The following is a 16,759-nucleotide window of genomic DNA, read 5'->3' as shown; positions in this document are numbered from 1 at the left end:
GACTGATCAAATGAACCATTGTATTTCTGTTTGCTGCTATAACATCCTCCACTTTTCTGGGAAGGTTTTGCACTAGATGTTGGAACATTGATGCAGGGACTGTTGGGCAATTTGGCCAGGCTCACAGTCTGCGTTTCAATTAATCCCAAAAGTGTTCAATGGGGTTGAGGTCAAGGCTCTGTGCAGGCCAGTCAAGTTCTTCCACACTGATCTCAACAAACCATTTCTTTATGGACCTCGCTTTGTGCACAGGGGCATTGTCATAATGACACAGGAAGGGGCCTTCCCCAAATTTTTGCCACAAAGTTAAAAGCACAGAATCGTCTAGAATGTCATTGTATGCTGTAGCGTTAAGATATCCTTCACTGGAATTAAGAGGCCTAGCCCGAACCATGAAAAACAGCCCCAGACCATTATTCCTCCTCCACCAAACTTTACAGTTGACACAGGTAGCGTTCTCCTGGCATGCGCCAAACCCAGATTTGTCCGTCGGACTACCAGACAATGACGCGTGATTCATCAGTCCAGAGAACGAGTTTCTACTGCTCCAGGGTCCAGTGGCGACAAGCTTTACACCATTCCAGCCGACGCTTGGCATCGGCGCATTGTGATCTTAGGCTTCTGTGTGGCTGCTCAGCCATGGAAGCCCATTTCATGAAGCTCCCGACGAACAGTTCTTGTGTCGATATTGCTTCCAGAGGCAGTTTGGAACTCGGTAGTGAGAGTTGCAACCGAGGAAAGCTGATTTTTAGGCCCCACAAGCTTCAGCACTCGGCAGTCCCGCTCTGTGAGCTTGTGTCGTCTACCACTTCGCGGCTGAGCCGTTGTTGATTCTAGACGTTTCCACTTGACAACAGCACAATTGACAGCACAGTTGACACATTTTTACTGACTTGTTGAAAGGTGTCACTTTGAAAGTCACTGAGCGCTTCAGTACAGACATTCTACTGTCAATATTTGTCTATGAAGATTGCATGGCTGTGTGCTCGATTGTATAACTCTGTGAGCAACGGGTGTGGCTGAATTAGCTGAATCCACTTATTTGAAGGTATGTCCACATACTTTTGATAGTTTATTCCTCAGAGCAGTCAAGTTGGTTTTCACAGTCCGTCTACCTCTGCTGTGTGCTAACCAACATGACCCATCTGTACTGAGCTGACAGTGCCCCGCAGACATTGACACACAAATGCGTGTGCGCACAGGCATGCACACACATGCGCACACTCCTACAGAGGCAGCAGATGTAGTCAGCTGCCCATTCAGTACCATCTATCCCAGAGCAGAAGAGTGAAGTGCAGAGCAGTGAAGGGCAGGGCAGAGCAGGGGCAGTGAAGTGAATAGTAGAGCAGTGAAATGCAGAGCAGAGCAGTGAAGGGCAGAGCAGTGAAGTGCAGAGCAGTGAAGGGCAGAGCAAAGAAGGGCAGAGCAGTGAAGTGCAGAGCAGTGAATTGCAGAGCAGTGAAGGGCAGAGCAAAGAAGGGCAGAGCAGTGAAGTGCAGAGCAGTGAAGTGCAGAGCAGTGAAGGGCAGAGCAGTGAATTGCAGAGCAGTGAAGGGCAGAGCAGTGAAGTGCAGAGCAGTGAAGGGCAGAGCAGTGAATTGCAGAGCAGTGAAGGGCAGAGCAAAGAAGGGCAGAGCAGTGAAGTGCAGAGCAGTGAAGGGCAGAGCAAAGAAGGGCAGAGCAGTGAAGTGCAGAGCAGTGAAGGGCAGAGCAGAGCAGTGAAGTGCAGAGTAGTGAAGGGCAGAACAGAGCCTTGAAGGGCAGAACAGAGCCTTGAAGGGCAGAACAGCGCCTTGAAGGGCAGAACAGAGCATTGAAGGGCAGAACAGTGAAGGGCAGAGCAGAGCAGTGAAGTGCAGAGTAGTGAAGGGAGCCGTGAAGGGAGCCTTGAAGGGCAGAACAGAGCCTTGAAGGGCAGAACAGAGCCTTGAAGAGCAGAACAGAGCCCTGAAGGGCAGAGCAGAGCCTTGAAGAGCAGAGCAGTGAAGGGCAGTGAAGGGCAGAGAAAAGCAGTGAAGTGCAGAGCAGAGCAGTGAAAAGCAGTGAAAATCAGAGCAGTGAAGAGCAGAGCAATGAATAGTAGAGCTGTGAATAGTAGAGCAGTGAAGAGCAGAGCAGCAAAGGGCAGAGCAGTGAAAAGCAGTGAAAATCAGAGCAGTGAAGAGCAGAGCAATGAATAGTAGAGCTGTGAATAGTAGAGCAGTGAAGAGCAGAGCAGCAAAGGGCAGAGCAGTGAAAAGCAGTGAAAATCAGAGCAGTGAAGAGCAGAGCAATGAATAGCAGAGCTGTGAATAGTAGAGCAGTGAAGAGCAGTGAAGAGCAGAGAAGTGAAGGGCAGAGCAATGAATAGCAAAGCTGTGAATAGTAGAGCAGTGAAGAGCAGAGCAGTGAAGAGCAGAGCAGTAAAGGGCAGAGCAGTAAAGAGCAGAGCAGTGAAGAGCAGAGCAGTGAAGAGCAGAGCAATGAATAGCAGAGCTGTGAATAGTAGAGCAGTGAAGAGCAGAGAAGTGAAGAGCAGAGCAATGAATAGCAAAGCTGTGAATAGTAGAGCAGTGAAGAGCAGAGCAGTGAAGAGCAGAGCAGTAAAGGGCAGAGCAGTAAAGAGCAGAGCAGTGAAGAGCAGAGCAGTGAAGAGCAGAGCAGTGAAGTGCAGAGCAGTGAAGAGCAGAGCAGTGAAGAGCAGTGAAGTGAAAGGCAGAGCAGTGAAGAGCAGAGCAGAGCAATGAATAGCAGAGCTGTGAATAGTAGAGCAGTGAAGAGCAGAGAAGTGAAGAGCAGAGCAATGAATAGCAAAGCTGTGAATAGTAGAGCAGTGAAGAGCAGAGCAGTGAAGAGCAGAGCAGTAAAGGGCAGAGCAGTAAAGAGCAGAGCAGTGAAGAGCAGAGCAGTGAAGAGCAGAGCAGTGAAAGGCAGAGCAGTGAAAAGCAGAGCAGTGAAGAGCAGAGCAGTGAAATGCAGAGCAGTGAAGAACAGAGCAGTGAAGGGCAGAGCAATGAAGAGCAGAGCAGTGAAGTGAAAGGCAGAGCAGTGAAGAGCAGAGCAGTGAAGTGAAAGGCAGAGCAGTGAAGTGAAAGGCAGAGCAGTGAAGGGCAGAGCAGTGAAGTGAAAGGCAGAGCAGTGAAGAGCAGAGCAGTGAAGGGCAGAGCAATGAAGAGCAGAGCAGTGAAGTGAAAGGCAGAGCAGTGAAGAGCAGAGCAGTGAAAGGCAGAGCAGTGAAGAGCAAAGCAGTGAAGTGAAAGGCAGAGCAGTGAAGAGCAGAGCAGAGCAGTGAAGAGCAGAGCAGAGCAGTGAAGAGCAGAGCAGTGAAGAGCATAGCAGTGAAGAGCAGAGCAGAGCAGTGAAGAGCAGAGCAGTGAAAGGCAGAGCAGTGAAGAGCAGTGATGTGCAGAGCAGTGAAGTGCAGAGCAGTGAAGAGCAGTGAAGTGCAGAGCAGTGAAGTGAAAGGCAGAGCAGTGAAGAGCAGAGCAGAGCAGAGAAGAGCAGAGCAGTGAAGTGAAAGGCAGAGCAGTGAAACAGCAGAGCAGTGAAGTGAAAGGCAGAGCAGTGAAGAGCAGAGCAGTGAAGAGCAGAGCAGAGCAGTGAAGAGCAGAGCAGTAAAGGGCAGAGCAGAGCAGAGCAGTAAAGGGCAGAGCAGTAAAGGGCAGAGCAGTAAAGGGCAGTGCAGTAAAGGGCAGAGAAGTAAAGGGCAGAGCAGTGAAGGGCAGAGCAGTAAAGGGCAGAGCAGAGCAGAGCAGTAAAGGGCAGAGCAGTAAAGGGCAGAGCAGTGAAGGGCAGAGCAGTGAAGGGCAGAGCAGTAAAGGGCAGAGCAGTAAAGGGCAGAGCAGAGCAGAGCAGTAAAGGGCAGAGCAGTAAAGGGCAGAGCAGTGAAGGGCAGAGCAGTGAAGGGCAGAGCAGTAAAGGGCAGAGCAGTAAAGGAGCAGAGCAGTAAAGGGCAGAAAGGAGAAAGCAGAGCAAAAGGGCAGAGCAGTAAAGGGCAGAGCAGTAAAGGGCAGAGCAGTGAAGAGCAGAGCAGTGAAGAGCAGAGCAGTGAAGGGCAGAGCAGTGAAGAGCAGAGCAGTGAAGTGAAAGGCAGAGCAGTGAAGAGCAGAGCAGTGAAGTGAAAGGCAGAGCAGTGAAGAGCAAAGCAGTGAAGTGAAAGGCAGAGCAGTGAAGAGCAGAGCAGTGAAGAGCAGAGCAGTAAAGGGCAGAGCAGTAAAGGGCAGAGCAGTAAAGGGCAGAGCAGTGAAGGGCAGAGCAGTAAAGGGCAGAGCAGAGCAGTAAAGGGCAGAGCAGAGCAGTAAAGGGCAGAGCAGTGAAGTGAAAGGCAGAGCAGTGAAGAGCAGAGCAGTGAAGGGCAGAGCAATGAAGAGCAGAGCAGTGAAGTGAAAGGCAGAGCAGTGAAGGGCAGAGCAGTGAAGTGAAAGGCAGAGCAGTGAAGAGCAGAGCAGTGAAGTGAAAGGCAGAGCAGTGAAGAGCAGAGCAGTGAAGAGCAGAGCAGAGCAGAGCAATGAAGAGCAGAGCAGTGTAGAGCAGAGCAGTGAAGAGCAGAGCAGTGAAAAGCAGAGCAGAGCAGTGAAGAGAAGAGTAGTGAAGAGCAGAGCAGTGAAGAGCAGAGCAGTGAAGAGCAGAGCAGTGAAGAGCAGAGCAGTGAAAGGCAGAGCAGTGAAGAGCAGTGAAGTGCAGAGCAGTGAAGTGCAGAGCAGTGAAGAGCAGTGAAGTGCAAAGCAGTGAAGTGCAAAGCAGTGAAGAGCAGAGCAGTGAAGGCCAGAGCAGTGAAGGGCAGAGCAGTAAAGGGCAGAGCAGAGCAGTAAAGGGCAGAGCAGAGCAGTGAAGGGCAGAGCAGTAAAGGGCAGAGCAGAGCAGTAAAGGGCAGAGCAGTAACGGGCAGAGCAGTAAAGGGCAGAGCAGTAAAGGGCAGAGCAGTAAAGGGCAGAGCAGTAAAGGGCAGAGCAGTAAAGTGCAGAGCAGTAAAGGGCAGAGCAGTGAAGGGCAGAGCAGTAAAGGGCAGAGCAGAGCAGTAAAGGGCAGAGCAGTAAAGGGTCAGAGCAGTGAAGGGCTGAGCAGTATAGGGCAGAGCAGTAAAGGGCAGAGCAGAGCAGAGCAGTAAAGGGCAGAGCAGTAAAGGGCAGAGCAGTGAAGGGCAGAACGGTAAAGGGCAGAGCAGTAAAGGGCAGAGCAGTAAAGGGCAGAGCAGAGCAGTAAAGGGCAGAGCAGTGAAGGGCAGAGCAATGAAGAGCAGAGCAGTGAAGTGAAAGGCAGAGCAGTGAAGAGCAAAGCAGTGAAGTGAAGGGCAGAGCAGTGAAGAGCAGAGCAGTGAAGGGCAGAGCAGTGAAGGGCAGAGCAGTGAAGGGCAGAGCAGAGCAGTAAAGGGCAGAGCAGAGCAGTAAAGGGCAGAGCAGTGAAGTGAAAGGCAGAGCAGTGAAGAGCAGAGCAGTGAAGGGCAGAGCAATGAAGAGCAGAGCAGTGAAGTGAAAGGCAGAGCAGTGAAGAGCAGAGCAGTGAAGTGAAAGGCAGAGCAGTGAAGAGCAAAGCAGTGAAGTGAAAGGCAGAGCAGTGAAGAGCAGAGCAATGAAGAGCAGAGCAGTGTAGAGCAGAGCAGTGAAGAGCAGAGCAGAGCAGTGAAGAGAAGAGTAGTGAAGAGCAGAGCAGTGAAGAGCAGAGCAGTGAAGAGCAGAGCAGTGAAGAGCAGAGCAGTGAAAGGCAGAGCAGTGAAGAGCAGTGAAGTGCAGAGCAGTGAAGTGCAGAGCAGTGAAGAGCAGTGAAGTGCAAAGCAGTGAAGAGCAGAGCAGTGAAGGCCAGAGCAGTGAAGGGTAGAGCAGTAAAGGGCAGAGCAGAGCAGTAAAGGGCAGAGCAGTAAAGGGCAGAGCAGAGCAGTAAAGGGCAGAGCAGTAAAGGGCAGAGCAGTAAAGGGCAGAGCAGTAAAGGGCAGAGCAGTAAAGGGCAGAGCAGTAAAGGGCAGAGCAGTGAAGGGCAGAGCAGTAAAGGGCATAGCAGAGCAGTAAAGGGCAGAGCAGTAAAGGGCAGAGCAGTGAAGGGCAGAGCAGTATAGGGCAGAGCAGTAAAGGGCAGAGCAGAGCAGAGCAGTAAAGGGCAGAGCAGTGAAGAGCAGAACAGTAAAGGGCAGAGCAGTAAAGGGCAGAGCAGAGCAGTAAAGGGCAGAGCAGTAAAGGGCAGAGCAGTAATGGGCAGAGCAGTGAAGAGCAGAGCAGTGAAGAGCAGAGCAGTGAAGGGCAGAGCAATGAAGAGCAGAGCAGTGAAGTGAAAGGCAGAGCAGTGAAGAGCAAAGCAGTGAAGTGAAAGGCAGAGCAGTGAGGAGCAGTGAAGTGCAGAGCAGTGAAGTGCAGAGCAGTGAAGAGCAGTGAAGTGCAAAGCAGTGAAGAGCAGAGCAGTGAAGGCCAGAGCAGTGAAGGGTAGAGCAGTAAAGGGCAGAGCAGAGCAGTAAAGGGCAGAGCAGTAAAGGGCAGAGCAGAGCAGTAAAGGGCAGAGCAGTAATGGGCAGAGCAGTAAAGGGCAGAGCAGTAAAGGGCAGAGCAGTAAAGGGCAGAGCAGTAAAGGGCAGAGCAGTAAAGGGCAGAGCAGTGAAGGGCAGAGCAGTAAAGGGCATAGCAGAGCAGTAAAGGGCAGAGCAGTAAAGGGCAGAGCAGTGAAGGGCAGAGCAGTATAGGGCAGAGCAGTAAAGGGCAGAGCAGTAAAGGGCAGAGCAGAGCAGAGCAGTAAAGGGCAGAGCAGTAAAGGGCAGAGCAGTGAAGGGCAGAACAGTAAAGGGCAGAGCAGTAAAGGGCAGAGCAGTAAAGGGCAGAGCAGTAAAGGGCAGAGCAGAGCAGTAAAGGGCAGAGCAGTAAAGGGCAGAGCAGTAATGGGCAGAGCAGTAATGGGCAGAGCAGTGAAGAGCAGAGCAGTGAAGAGCAGAGCAGTGAAGGGCAGAGCAATGAAGAGCAGAGCAGTGAAGTGAAAGGCAGAGCAGTGAAGAGCAAAGCAGTGAAGTGAAAGGCAGAGCAGTGAAGAGAAGAGCAGTGAAGAGCAGAGCAGTGAAGGGCAGAGCAGTGAAGGGCAGAGCAGTGAAGGGCAGAGCAGTGAAGGGCAGAGCAGTAAAGGGCAGAGCAGTAAAGGGCAGAGCAGTAAAGGGCAGAGCAGTGAAGGGCAGAGCAGTAAAGGGCAGTGCAGTGAAGGGCAGAGCAGTGAAGGGCAGAGCAGTGAAGGGCAGAGCAGTAAAGGGCAGAGCAGTAAAGGGCAGAGCAGTGAAGGGCAGAGCAGTGAAGGGCAGAGCAGTAAAGGGCAGAGCAGAGCAGTAAAGGGCAGAGCAGTAAAGGGCAGAGCAGTAAAGGGCAGAGCAGTAAAGGGCAGAGCAGAGCAGTAAAGGGCAGAGCAGTAAAGGGCAGAGCAGTGAAGAGCAGAGCAGTGAAGAGCAGAGCAGTGAAGAGCAGAGCAGTGAAGGGCAGAGCAATGAAGAGCAGAGCAGTGAAGTGAAAGGCAGAGCAGTGAAGAGCAGAGCAGTGAAGTGAAGAGCAGAGCAGTGAAGGGCAGAGCAGTGAAGAGCAGAGCAGTGAAGTGAAAGGCAGAGCAGTGAAGAGCAGAGCAGTGAAGTGAAAGGCAGAGCAGTGAAGAGCAGAGCAGTGAAGAGCAGAGCAGAGCAATGAAGAGCAGAGCAGTGAAGAGCAGTGAAGAGCAGAGCAGAGCAGTGAAGAGAAGAGCAGTCAAGAGCAGATCAGTGAAGAGCAGATCAGTGAAGAGCAGAGCAGTGAACAACAGAGCAGTGAAAGGCAGAGCAGTGAAGTGCAGAGCAGTGAAGAGCAGTGAAGTGCAGAGCAGTGGAGAGCAGAGCAGTGAAGGCCAGAGCAGTGAAGGGCAGAGCAGTAAAGGGCAGAGCAGAGCAGTAAAGGGCAGAGCAGTAAAGGGCAGAGCAGAGCAGTAAAGGGCAGAGCAGTAAAGGGCAGAGCAGTAAAGGGCAGAGCAGTAAAGGGCAGAGCAGTAAAGGGCAGAGCAGAGCAGTAAAGGGCAGAGCAGTAAAGGGCAGAGCAGAGCAGTAAAGGGCAGAGCAGAGCAGTAAAGGGCAGAGCAGAGCAGTAAAGGGCAGAGCAGAGCAGTAAAGGGCAGCGCAGTAAAGTGCAGAGCAGAGCAGTAAAGGGCAGAGCAGAGCAGTGAAGGGCAGAGCAGTGAAGGGCAGAGCAGTAAAGGGCAGAGCAGTGAAGGGCAGAGCAGTAAAGGGCAGAGCAGTAAAGGGCAAAGCAGTGAAGGGCAGAGCAGTAAAGGGCAGAGCAGAGCAGTAAAGGGCAGAGCAGTAAAGGGCAGAGCAGTAAAGGGCAGAGCAGTAAAGGGCAGAGCAGTAAAGGGCAGAGCAGTAAAGGGCAGAGCAGTAAAGGGCAGAGCAGTAAAGGGCAGAGCAGAGCAGTAAAGGGCAGAGCAGTAAAGGGCAGAGCAGTAAAGGGCAGAAAAAGGGCAGAGCAGTAAAGGGCAGAGCAGAGCAGTAAAGGGCAGAGCAGAGCAGTAAAGGGCAGAGCAGAGCAGTAAAGGGCAGAGCAGAGCAGTAAAGGGCAGAGCAGTAAAGTGCAGAGCAGAGCAGTAAAGGGCAGAGCAGAGCAGTGAAGGGCAGAGCAGTGAAGGGCAGAGCAGTAAAGGGCAGAGCAGTGAAGGGCAGAGCAGTAAAGGGCAGAGCAGTAAAGGGCAAAGCAGTGAAGGGCAGAGCAGTAAAGGGCAGAGCAGAGCAGTAAAGGGCAGAGCAGTAAAGGGTAGAGCAGTAAAGGGCAGAGCAGTAAAGGGCAGAGCAGTAAAGGGCAGAGCAGTAAAGGGCAGAGCAGTAAAGGGCAGAGCAGTAAAGGGCAGAGCAGTAAAGGGCAGAGCAGAGCAGTAAAGGGCAGAGCAGAGCAGTAAAGGGCAGAGCAGTAAAGGGCAGAGCAGAGCAGTAAAGGGCAGAGCAGAGCAGTAAAGGGCAGAGCAGAGCAGTAAAGGGCAGAGCAGAGCAGTAAAGGGCAGAGCAGTAAAGGGCAGAGCAGAGCAGTAACGGGCAGAGCAGTAAAGGGCACAGTAGTAAAGGGCAGAGCAGTAAAGGGCAGAGCAGTAAAGGGCAGAGCAGTAAAGGGCAGAGCAGTAAAGGGCAGAGCAGAGCAGTAAAGGGCAGAGCAGTAAAGGGCAGAGCAGAGCAGTAAAGGGCAGAGCAGTAAAGGGCAGAGCAGAGCAGTAAAGGGCAGAGCAGTGAAGTGCAGAGCAGTGAAGAGCAGTAAAGGGCAGAGCAGTACAGGGCAGAGCAGTGAAGTGCAGAGCAGTGAAGGGCAGTGAAATGCAGAGCAGTGAAGAGCAGAGCAGTGAAATGCAGAGCAGTGAAGAGCAGAGCAGTGAAATGCAGAGCAGTGAAGAGCACAGTCTGATAATGTGTGTCAATACATCCTAAATCACATCTCTCCACTAGATGAGTGTCATAAGATATATACCTACCTTGTACACCCCTTTCTGCAGTAGACATTCTGAGCGTTCAGCTATTCTAGTCATTAAACTGTGACTATTATAAATCATGAGTATCGGTGAGAGCTCAAATGTGCATTTACATCCTGTCAGTGTAGCCCATCCATCTACGTACATTCATGCAGAGAAAAACAACTAAGATGAACAACCCTTGTATGACAGTTAGATTGCAATGATACACCCACTTATTTCTAACCATCTCTGGTTAAGCAGTGGTCCTGGTTAGACCTCAACATGCATTACACTGAAATACAACAGCGTAACAAAAGTCAACACACAGAGTACTTTTGAAGAGAACAACTCCATGTATAGAACCAACCTCCTAGACACTAGTGTTAGAGGCTGATGCTGAGACAGTCTGCTCCAGGTGACTCTCTGAGTTCATCGAGTTTAACGGACCATGTGATGAGCTCACGCCCAGTCACACTGTGGACAGACATTATTATTGATTCCAACATGTTCCAACCTCCAGTGTTGCAATGGAAATGGCTGAACATAAAGACAAAGGTGGGACGATGGCATCACATCCATCCACGGAAAGAGGACTGTAGTACCTTATGTCACGGCAGAGAGCACAAAGTGGATCATGTAACTGGTGACCTTAGTGATCCTCAGGAACAAGATCAATCCGCAGTAATTGAAAGCCTCTCAAATGCTGTCTTTATCTTATCAAGCACCACCATCACATTGTGAGGTGAAGGCCCACTGTGTTCACAGGCAATAAGCCCCCCTCCCATGCTGCAGCTGTCTTCACACACACACACACACACACACACACACACACACACACACACACACACACACACACACACACACACACACACACACACACACACACACACACACACACACACACACACACACACACACACACACAGCTCCTAGTACAGCTGTCCTTCCTGTCCTGTCGCCTCCCTCACACCTTATCCTCCTCTTCCTAATAACCAACCTACAACACACTCAGCATGGCTAGACAGTACAATAAGTCAGCTCAATTCATTTCAGGATTGCAAAAATGTACAGTTGGATTTAGCAAGCTTGTTCTTCAGTTGATCACTATTTTAGACACACTCAGTCTTTTTTCAGTAGGATTGATTACTGATTATTGATTAAGTCCAGACAGAGGGAAATCATTGGTAGTGTTCTTCTTAGGTGGTTGTAAAGTGATTCTCTTATAAATTGAAAGCCTAGCAGGAAGAGTCCTTCTCTCTCTCAGCAAGAGGGTGGTCTCAAGGGACCAATCCCATAGAGCTACAGAACACACTATTTACACCGATTAGGCATCTAGAGTTTCCCTCCCAAATCGGTTTTCTCTCGTCCACTGATGATATGCAGCCTCCTGCGGCAAACGCTTCCTGGACGTCTATACATCACACTTTGTTTCTCCCTCCATCTTTAGCATGTGCATCTCATCATTCTCAAAGCCAGCGCATACAAATCCTTGAGGGCAATCCCAAAAAAGTGACAGAAAAATGAAAGTGAGCCTTTTGATGTCTGTCAGGTACAAGGCTGTAAATATAATGGCCTCAAAGCTTGTCAGAGCTACAGTAAATAGATTGCTGTGTTTACCCGAAATTGCCAGATGCTTTCCAGACAGAAATGGTTTTGAGAGCAGGAGAACTCAGGCTGGATATACAAAAGGCAGCAGAAGAAGCAGGAACTAGCTACACTTGCACAGCCTCCTCAATACCCCATGAAGAGACAAACAACCAGGCCAGTTATGCTGAGTACACCTCTGAAAGCAGACCGATCCATCAACACACCTATCCATTACACCAAGCAATTCTTACAATTATGCAAAATGTCACCCGATGACTAGGTTTGGGTTTTAATGATGGGGGAGAGGTAGTAGGAGGGCTGACCTGCAGGTTGGGTGCAGAACTCCACAGAGATCTCCCTCTTGTCCCTGTGCTCCAAGGGCAGCTGCCAAGGCATCTGGTGTGTCCGCGCCACAGCCTTCACCTTGTAAACGGTCATGGGCTTCAGTTGGAAGAACTGGTACTTGTAGGCCCCTGCCTTCACCATGTCATACTCAGCGTCGTTCAGGAAGATGGTGTGGCTGTAGTTGCTGTTGCTAGGCTGCCAGGAAAGCTCAGCAGAGGTCTGTGTGATGCTGTCCACCCTCAGGTAGTAAGGAGCCACCACCACGTCCCTCCCCACCAGCAGAGTGCAGCGTAGCTCGTCAGACAGGCCTTGCTCCGTGATGCTCTGCACCGAGATGCGGTACGTGTTGGTGGCCAGGTTCAGCTTTTCAACAAGCGACTTTGTCCTGCCTCCAAAAGGCACGCTCATCCTCACCTCCTTGTCCACCAGGACGTTGTAGCCACTGATGGAGCCCCAGCCGGGTGGCACCACCGGTGGGTCCCAGCACACGATCACACTCTTGGCCAGCTGTTTGATCAGATTGATGCGGCGAGGGTAAGGCACGATGTTTTCACCAATCTCGTCAATGCTGACATCCAGGGTCCCTGTCCCGTTACTGCAGGAACCCATGGAGCCCAGAAAGTCCATGCCCAGGCTGCTGCTGCCCAGGCTAGTCAGAGTGCTGCTCAGACTGGAACCCAGGCCAGTGGAACCGTGACTGGAACCGTGACTGGAACCCAGAGTGGAACCCATGTGGTTGCCTAGAGTGGAACCGTGAGTGGAACCCAGAGTGGAACAGTGAGTGGAACCCAGAGTGGAACCCATGTGGTTGCCTAGAGTGGAACCGTGAGTGGAACCCAGAGTGGAACAGTGAGTGGAACCCAGAGTGGAACCGTGGGTGGAACTCATGTGGCTGCCCAGAGTGGAACCCATGTGGCTGCCCAGAGTGGAGCCCATGTGGCTGCCCAGAGTGGAACCGTGAGTGGAACCCATGTGGCTGCCAAGAGTGGAACAGTGAGTGGAACCCAAAGTGGAACTGAGGTTGCTCCCCAGGTTTCTCTCCAGGTTTCTCTCCAGGCTGGTCTCCAGGTCCAGCTTACTGTCAGACAGCAGGCTGCTGATGCTGCTCAGGCACATGCTGCCCAGCCCTGTGGAGCCCAGGCTGCTGTGGTTACTACTGAGGTAGCCTGACTCTTTGGCCCCATCCCTGTGCTGAGCAGAGGGCATCTCCTCATCCTTAACAAAGTCCACAAAATTGGAAGGGACGAGGCCCTGCTGTCCATCCAGCAGCTCTCCTGAGGAACAGAGAGAGACAGAGCAGTAAGTAGTATTGACAACAACACTCACTGTGAAGAGCAGTAAGTAGTATTGACAACAACACTCACAGTACAGTGAAGAGGAGATAACAATCGTAAAAGCCATATTAGCACTGATTGATCCACAACTGCCTAATCCTCGTCTCATCTAATACCCTTACAGTAAATACATACCATAATCCATGCCGTCTCTTAGCAACATCCTTCTGTTCTGAAATTATTATTATTATTTTTAAATCATGTGGATCGGTTTCTAACCAAGAGAGGGTAAAATACAGTGCGATGTCAGACCTTCATAGAAGCCGTCATCATCCATGGTGCCATAAACGTAGAGGTACTTCCCTGCCACCAGGGGGAGCTCTGCCTCAGGATGCTCATTGGGCCCATCACAGGGGTTATAACTAGGGGAAATAAAGAGCAGAGTGCAATAGAGTCAAACTGATGAACTCACTGTGTTGCTCCTCTGAACCCAACACAAGTGGAAATATCTCAGGCAAATTATCTCAAGCTAGATGATGAATTCAGGTTCAAATCCAAGCACAGTCTTCATTTTTGCCACAAACCCTGCAGTACCTGTATGTGACTCTGTGAAAGGGGAATTACTGAAAGCTGCATTAAAAAAACAAATGCAAAATATAACATTTTCCAACATACTAAAAGAGAGAAGCAGCGTGGGTGGACAGCACTGGGTTTCATTCATGTATTTGCCTTTGTTCTGGGGGATTCCAATTTGTTCTGCTGCCAATTAATTTTCTTTGGTGAGAGCAGAGCACGGCATCCTTATTAAGAGGTGAGTTCAAACCTCAGTGGGACACACTGTTGAAATGGGCTGAGCAGGGATGCATTTTTATATGACACTGTAGTGTAGGGCATCTCAAAGCAGCTCCCTCCTCTCACCTGTACCGGGCGACGCACAGACGGACCTTGCCTGTGAACCTCTTCTTGGTCCTAGTCGTTGAGCTTAGTTCTTTGTCCATCTGGTGAGAGAGCAGACCTTGAGGGATGTAACAGCCAAATATAATAAGATTTCTTTTCTCACTTATCATATTATTTTCTTAGTATGACCCTAGGTTTTCCTTATGCAATTTAAATACATGTTATGCTCTCTATTGTGGAAATCAGTGAGACTGATTTGGCCTTTCATGATAGCTGAGACTATAATCTTCTCCTTTAAACACTGTGTAAACCTGCCAGTCCTCCCAGCAGAGGAGAGTAAAAGTCAACAGATCGGCCATTTCACACCCCATCCTCTCTGCCTCACTGTTTCCTCAGTCCTGCCTCACTGTTTCCTCAGTCCTGCCTCACTGCTTCTTCAGTCCTGCCTCACTGCTTCCTCAGTCCAGCCTCACTGCTTCCTCAGTCCTGCCTCACTGCTTCCTCAGTCCTGCCTCACTGCTTCGTCAGTCCTGCCTCACTGCTTCCTCAGTCCTGCCTCACTGCTTCCTCAGTCCTGCCTCACTGCTTCCTCAGTCCTGCCTCACTGCTTCCTCAGTCCTGCCTCACTGCTTCCTCAGTCCTGCCTCACTGCTTCCTCAGTCCTGCCTCACTGCTTCCTCAGTCCTGCCTCACTGCTTCCTCAGTCCTGCCTCACTGTTTCCTCAGTCCTGCCTCTCTGCTTCCTCAGTCCTGCCTCACTGCTTCCTCAGTCCTGCCTCTCTGCTTCCTCAGTCCTGCCTCACTGCTTCCTCAGTCCTGCCTCACTGCTTCCTCAGTCCTGCCTCACTGCTTCCTCAGTCCTGCCTCACTGCTTCCTCAGTCCTGCCTCACTGCTTCCTCAGTCCTGCCTCACTGCTTCCTCAGTCCTGCCTCTCTGCTTCCTCAGTCCTGCCTCACTGCTTCCTCAGTCCTGCCTCACTGCTTCCTCAGTCCTGCCTCACTGCTTCCTCAGTCCTGCCTCACTGCTTCCTCAGTCCTGCCTCTCTGCTTCCTCAGTCCAGCCTCACTGTTTCCTCAGACCTCCCTCTCGACTGGAGCGGGACTTCAGCTTACACTTTCATAACAGGAAGCAATTTTGCAAACATGTAATAGATGCTGTAATTCTGTAACATTAGTGTAATACATTCTTTAACATCTTCAGAGGGGTCGTTTGAAAGAGCAAGCAAACTATTTAGGTCCATCCCCATTAGGCCCATTCAAGCAGGGCCATCCACGCACTCTCCTATTTCAATAACAGCATATTTCATGTCAGAGGCTTAACATGTCAGACACTGAATGAGTGGTTAGTTTGAGTTCGAATGAGCGGAGGGAGGGACATGCAGATGGACGCTGTTAGTAGGGGACCTAGTAGGGCCCACCTCAGTGAGGAGGGCCCGCTGGGAGCTCTCAGCTTGGCTGCTGCGGGTGAGGAATGTTGGCTTTACAGACAGGAGCTCCGGCTTGTCCCCACTGATCTGGAGCGGTCGGATGAACTCAGAGATCACAGATCTGTTCAGCGGACTCTCATTGCCTGGGGGGCAAAAAAAAGGAACAGCTACGATCTGACACATGACCGCGCCTACTAAAATCATACTTCTATCTGTGAGTAGTATTAGTAATGTCCAAAATGGAGTGCTATATATCGCTATTAGTTCTCCTTTTCATCATGTGATGGTAATTTGTCATCATCGCCATTCATCATCCATACTTCATTTGATAAGATACCTACACATGTAATACATGACACCGTATAACATTGCAAGAAACCACAGAATCATAATTGCATTAGTGTTCTAAAAAACATGGTCTAAAATACAGATCCTTATGTAATCAGGAGAGTCAGATCCCAGGCACCGGCCCCACGTAAAAGGTCAGTATTATTGGCATGTATTTACTTATTTAAGTTAACAACGAGCATTTGCCAAGCTGTGTTAAAGGCTATGTCACACAGTATCGTGATTGATTATTTCATTACTTGCTCGATGTTCATCCATGTACGTCACAAGCGTTGCCTTCCAGATCTCCAATTTCAGTCGCAGCTGCACGTTTCTCTTTCCATCTTCATACTACTGGGTTGTTTATTTAAAATGCACTCTGGAGTTGTTCTGCTCTACTGTTCCCATCGTCTGATTTGACTGTTCCTCTCACATACAGCTCTCAGATAACTGAAACCACGGTTATATTGCCGTCTATATGGGCTGTGGTCTATGACGTACAGTACACAGGCAAGCTGAAACAACGTTCTTCTGGGATTCCTCTAACCTTTCACTGTGGGGGCAGCCAGCCCGTTGAGGAGCTGGGAGAGGGATTTGTTGGGAGATCCGGGGGTTTCACCCGCTGTTAAGGGATCGGTGCCACTGCCAAGGATATCAAACTTTCCAGTCTGTAGCCGGAACTTCTCCAGCTCTTTGGACAGGAGGTTGAACTGCTCACTCTGTGTCCGACATTTCTCCTCCAGCTCTCGGACTTTTGCCTGGCGACAGAGAGCGAATTAGAGAGAAAGAAAGAGGGAGAAAGAGGGAGAAAGAGGGAGAGAGAGACAAAAGAGAAAGTAACAGAAGGAAAGAAAGTGAGAGAAGGGGAAGAATCGGTATACTTGTCTAAATACACACACACACACACACACACACACACACACACACACACACACACACACACACACACACACACACACACACACACACACACACACACACACACACACACACACACACACACACACACACACACACACACACACACACACAGAGGTAGGATGAGATATTGGACTTTAAAAACGTGGGTTTCATTCCTTACAGAGAAAAGGGAGTTGACGTCTTAAAGTTCCTACCAGGCAAAATACAGGTCAGTCATAAAAACCTAAACTAGTGACAGTAAGCAGATCACATGCAGGACTACAGTTAATGCACATTATCCTATAGAGCAGCCTCTTGCTAAGAGGAAGTATGCATACCAAAAGTTGCACTGTGTTCAAAGCGCGGGGAATGCTCCTCAACTTCATTGAACAGAGATAGTAAAATAAAGGCAAGAATCATCATGAGTTACGAAGCTGACAAAAGAGGGGCAAGAGCAATTCAAAACATCATAGAACCATGCAGTCAAATCCTTGGCTGTCTACAGTGAAATAGTGTCTGTAACAACACACCGGCCCATTGATAGGAGACCACAGTGCAGTGGGAGCATGGGCAGGCCTAGCAGAAACCCCAGATGTGCCCAGCTCATGACCTTCT

The 16,759-nt window shown here is 50.3% G+C and overlaps 1 protein-coding gene across 1 annotated transcript in view; it reads right to left on the bottom strand.

The window, feature by feature from the left end:
- rimbp2b (RIMS binding protein 2b) overlaps nt 1–16,759 on the bottom strand; it is a 183,526-nt gene that overhangs the window by 20,725 nt on the left and 146,042 nt on the right. The window contains exons 9-13 of the mRNA XM_052478748.1: nt 15,792–16,002; nt 14,909–15,060; nt 13,512–13,591; nt 12,906–13,015; nt 11,298–12,593 (exon numbers count right to left, since the gene is read on the bottom strand). Of these exons, the coding sequence (XP_052334708.1) occupies nt 11,298–12,593; nt 12,906–13,015; nt 13,512–13,591; nt 14,909–15,060; nt 15,792–16,002 (1,849 nt within the window). The remainder of the gene's footprint in view (nt 1–11,297; nt 12,594–12,905; nt 13,016–13,511; nt 13,592–14,908; nt 15,061–15,791; nt 16,003–16,759) is intronic.

This window comes from Oncorhynchus keta, chromosome 25, assembly GCF_023373465.1.
Source record: "Oncorhynchus keta strain PuntledgeMale-10-30-2019 chromosome 25, Oket_V2, whole genome shotgun sequence".
NCBI classification, from domain to species: Eukaryota; Metazoa; Chordata; class Actinopteri; order Salmoniformes; family Salmonidae; genus Oncorhynchus; species Oncorhynchus keta.
This window is presented reverse-complemented; position numbering and strand designations above follow the sequence as displayed.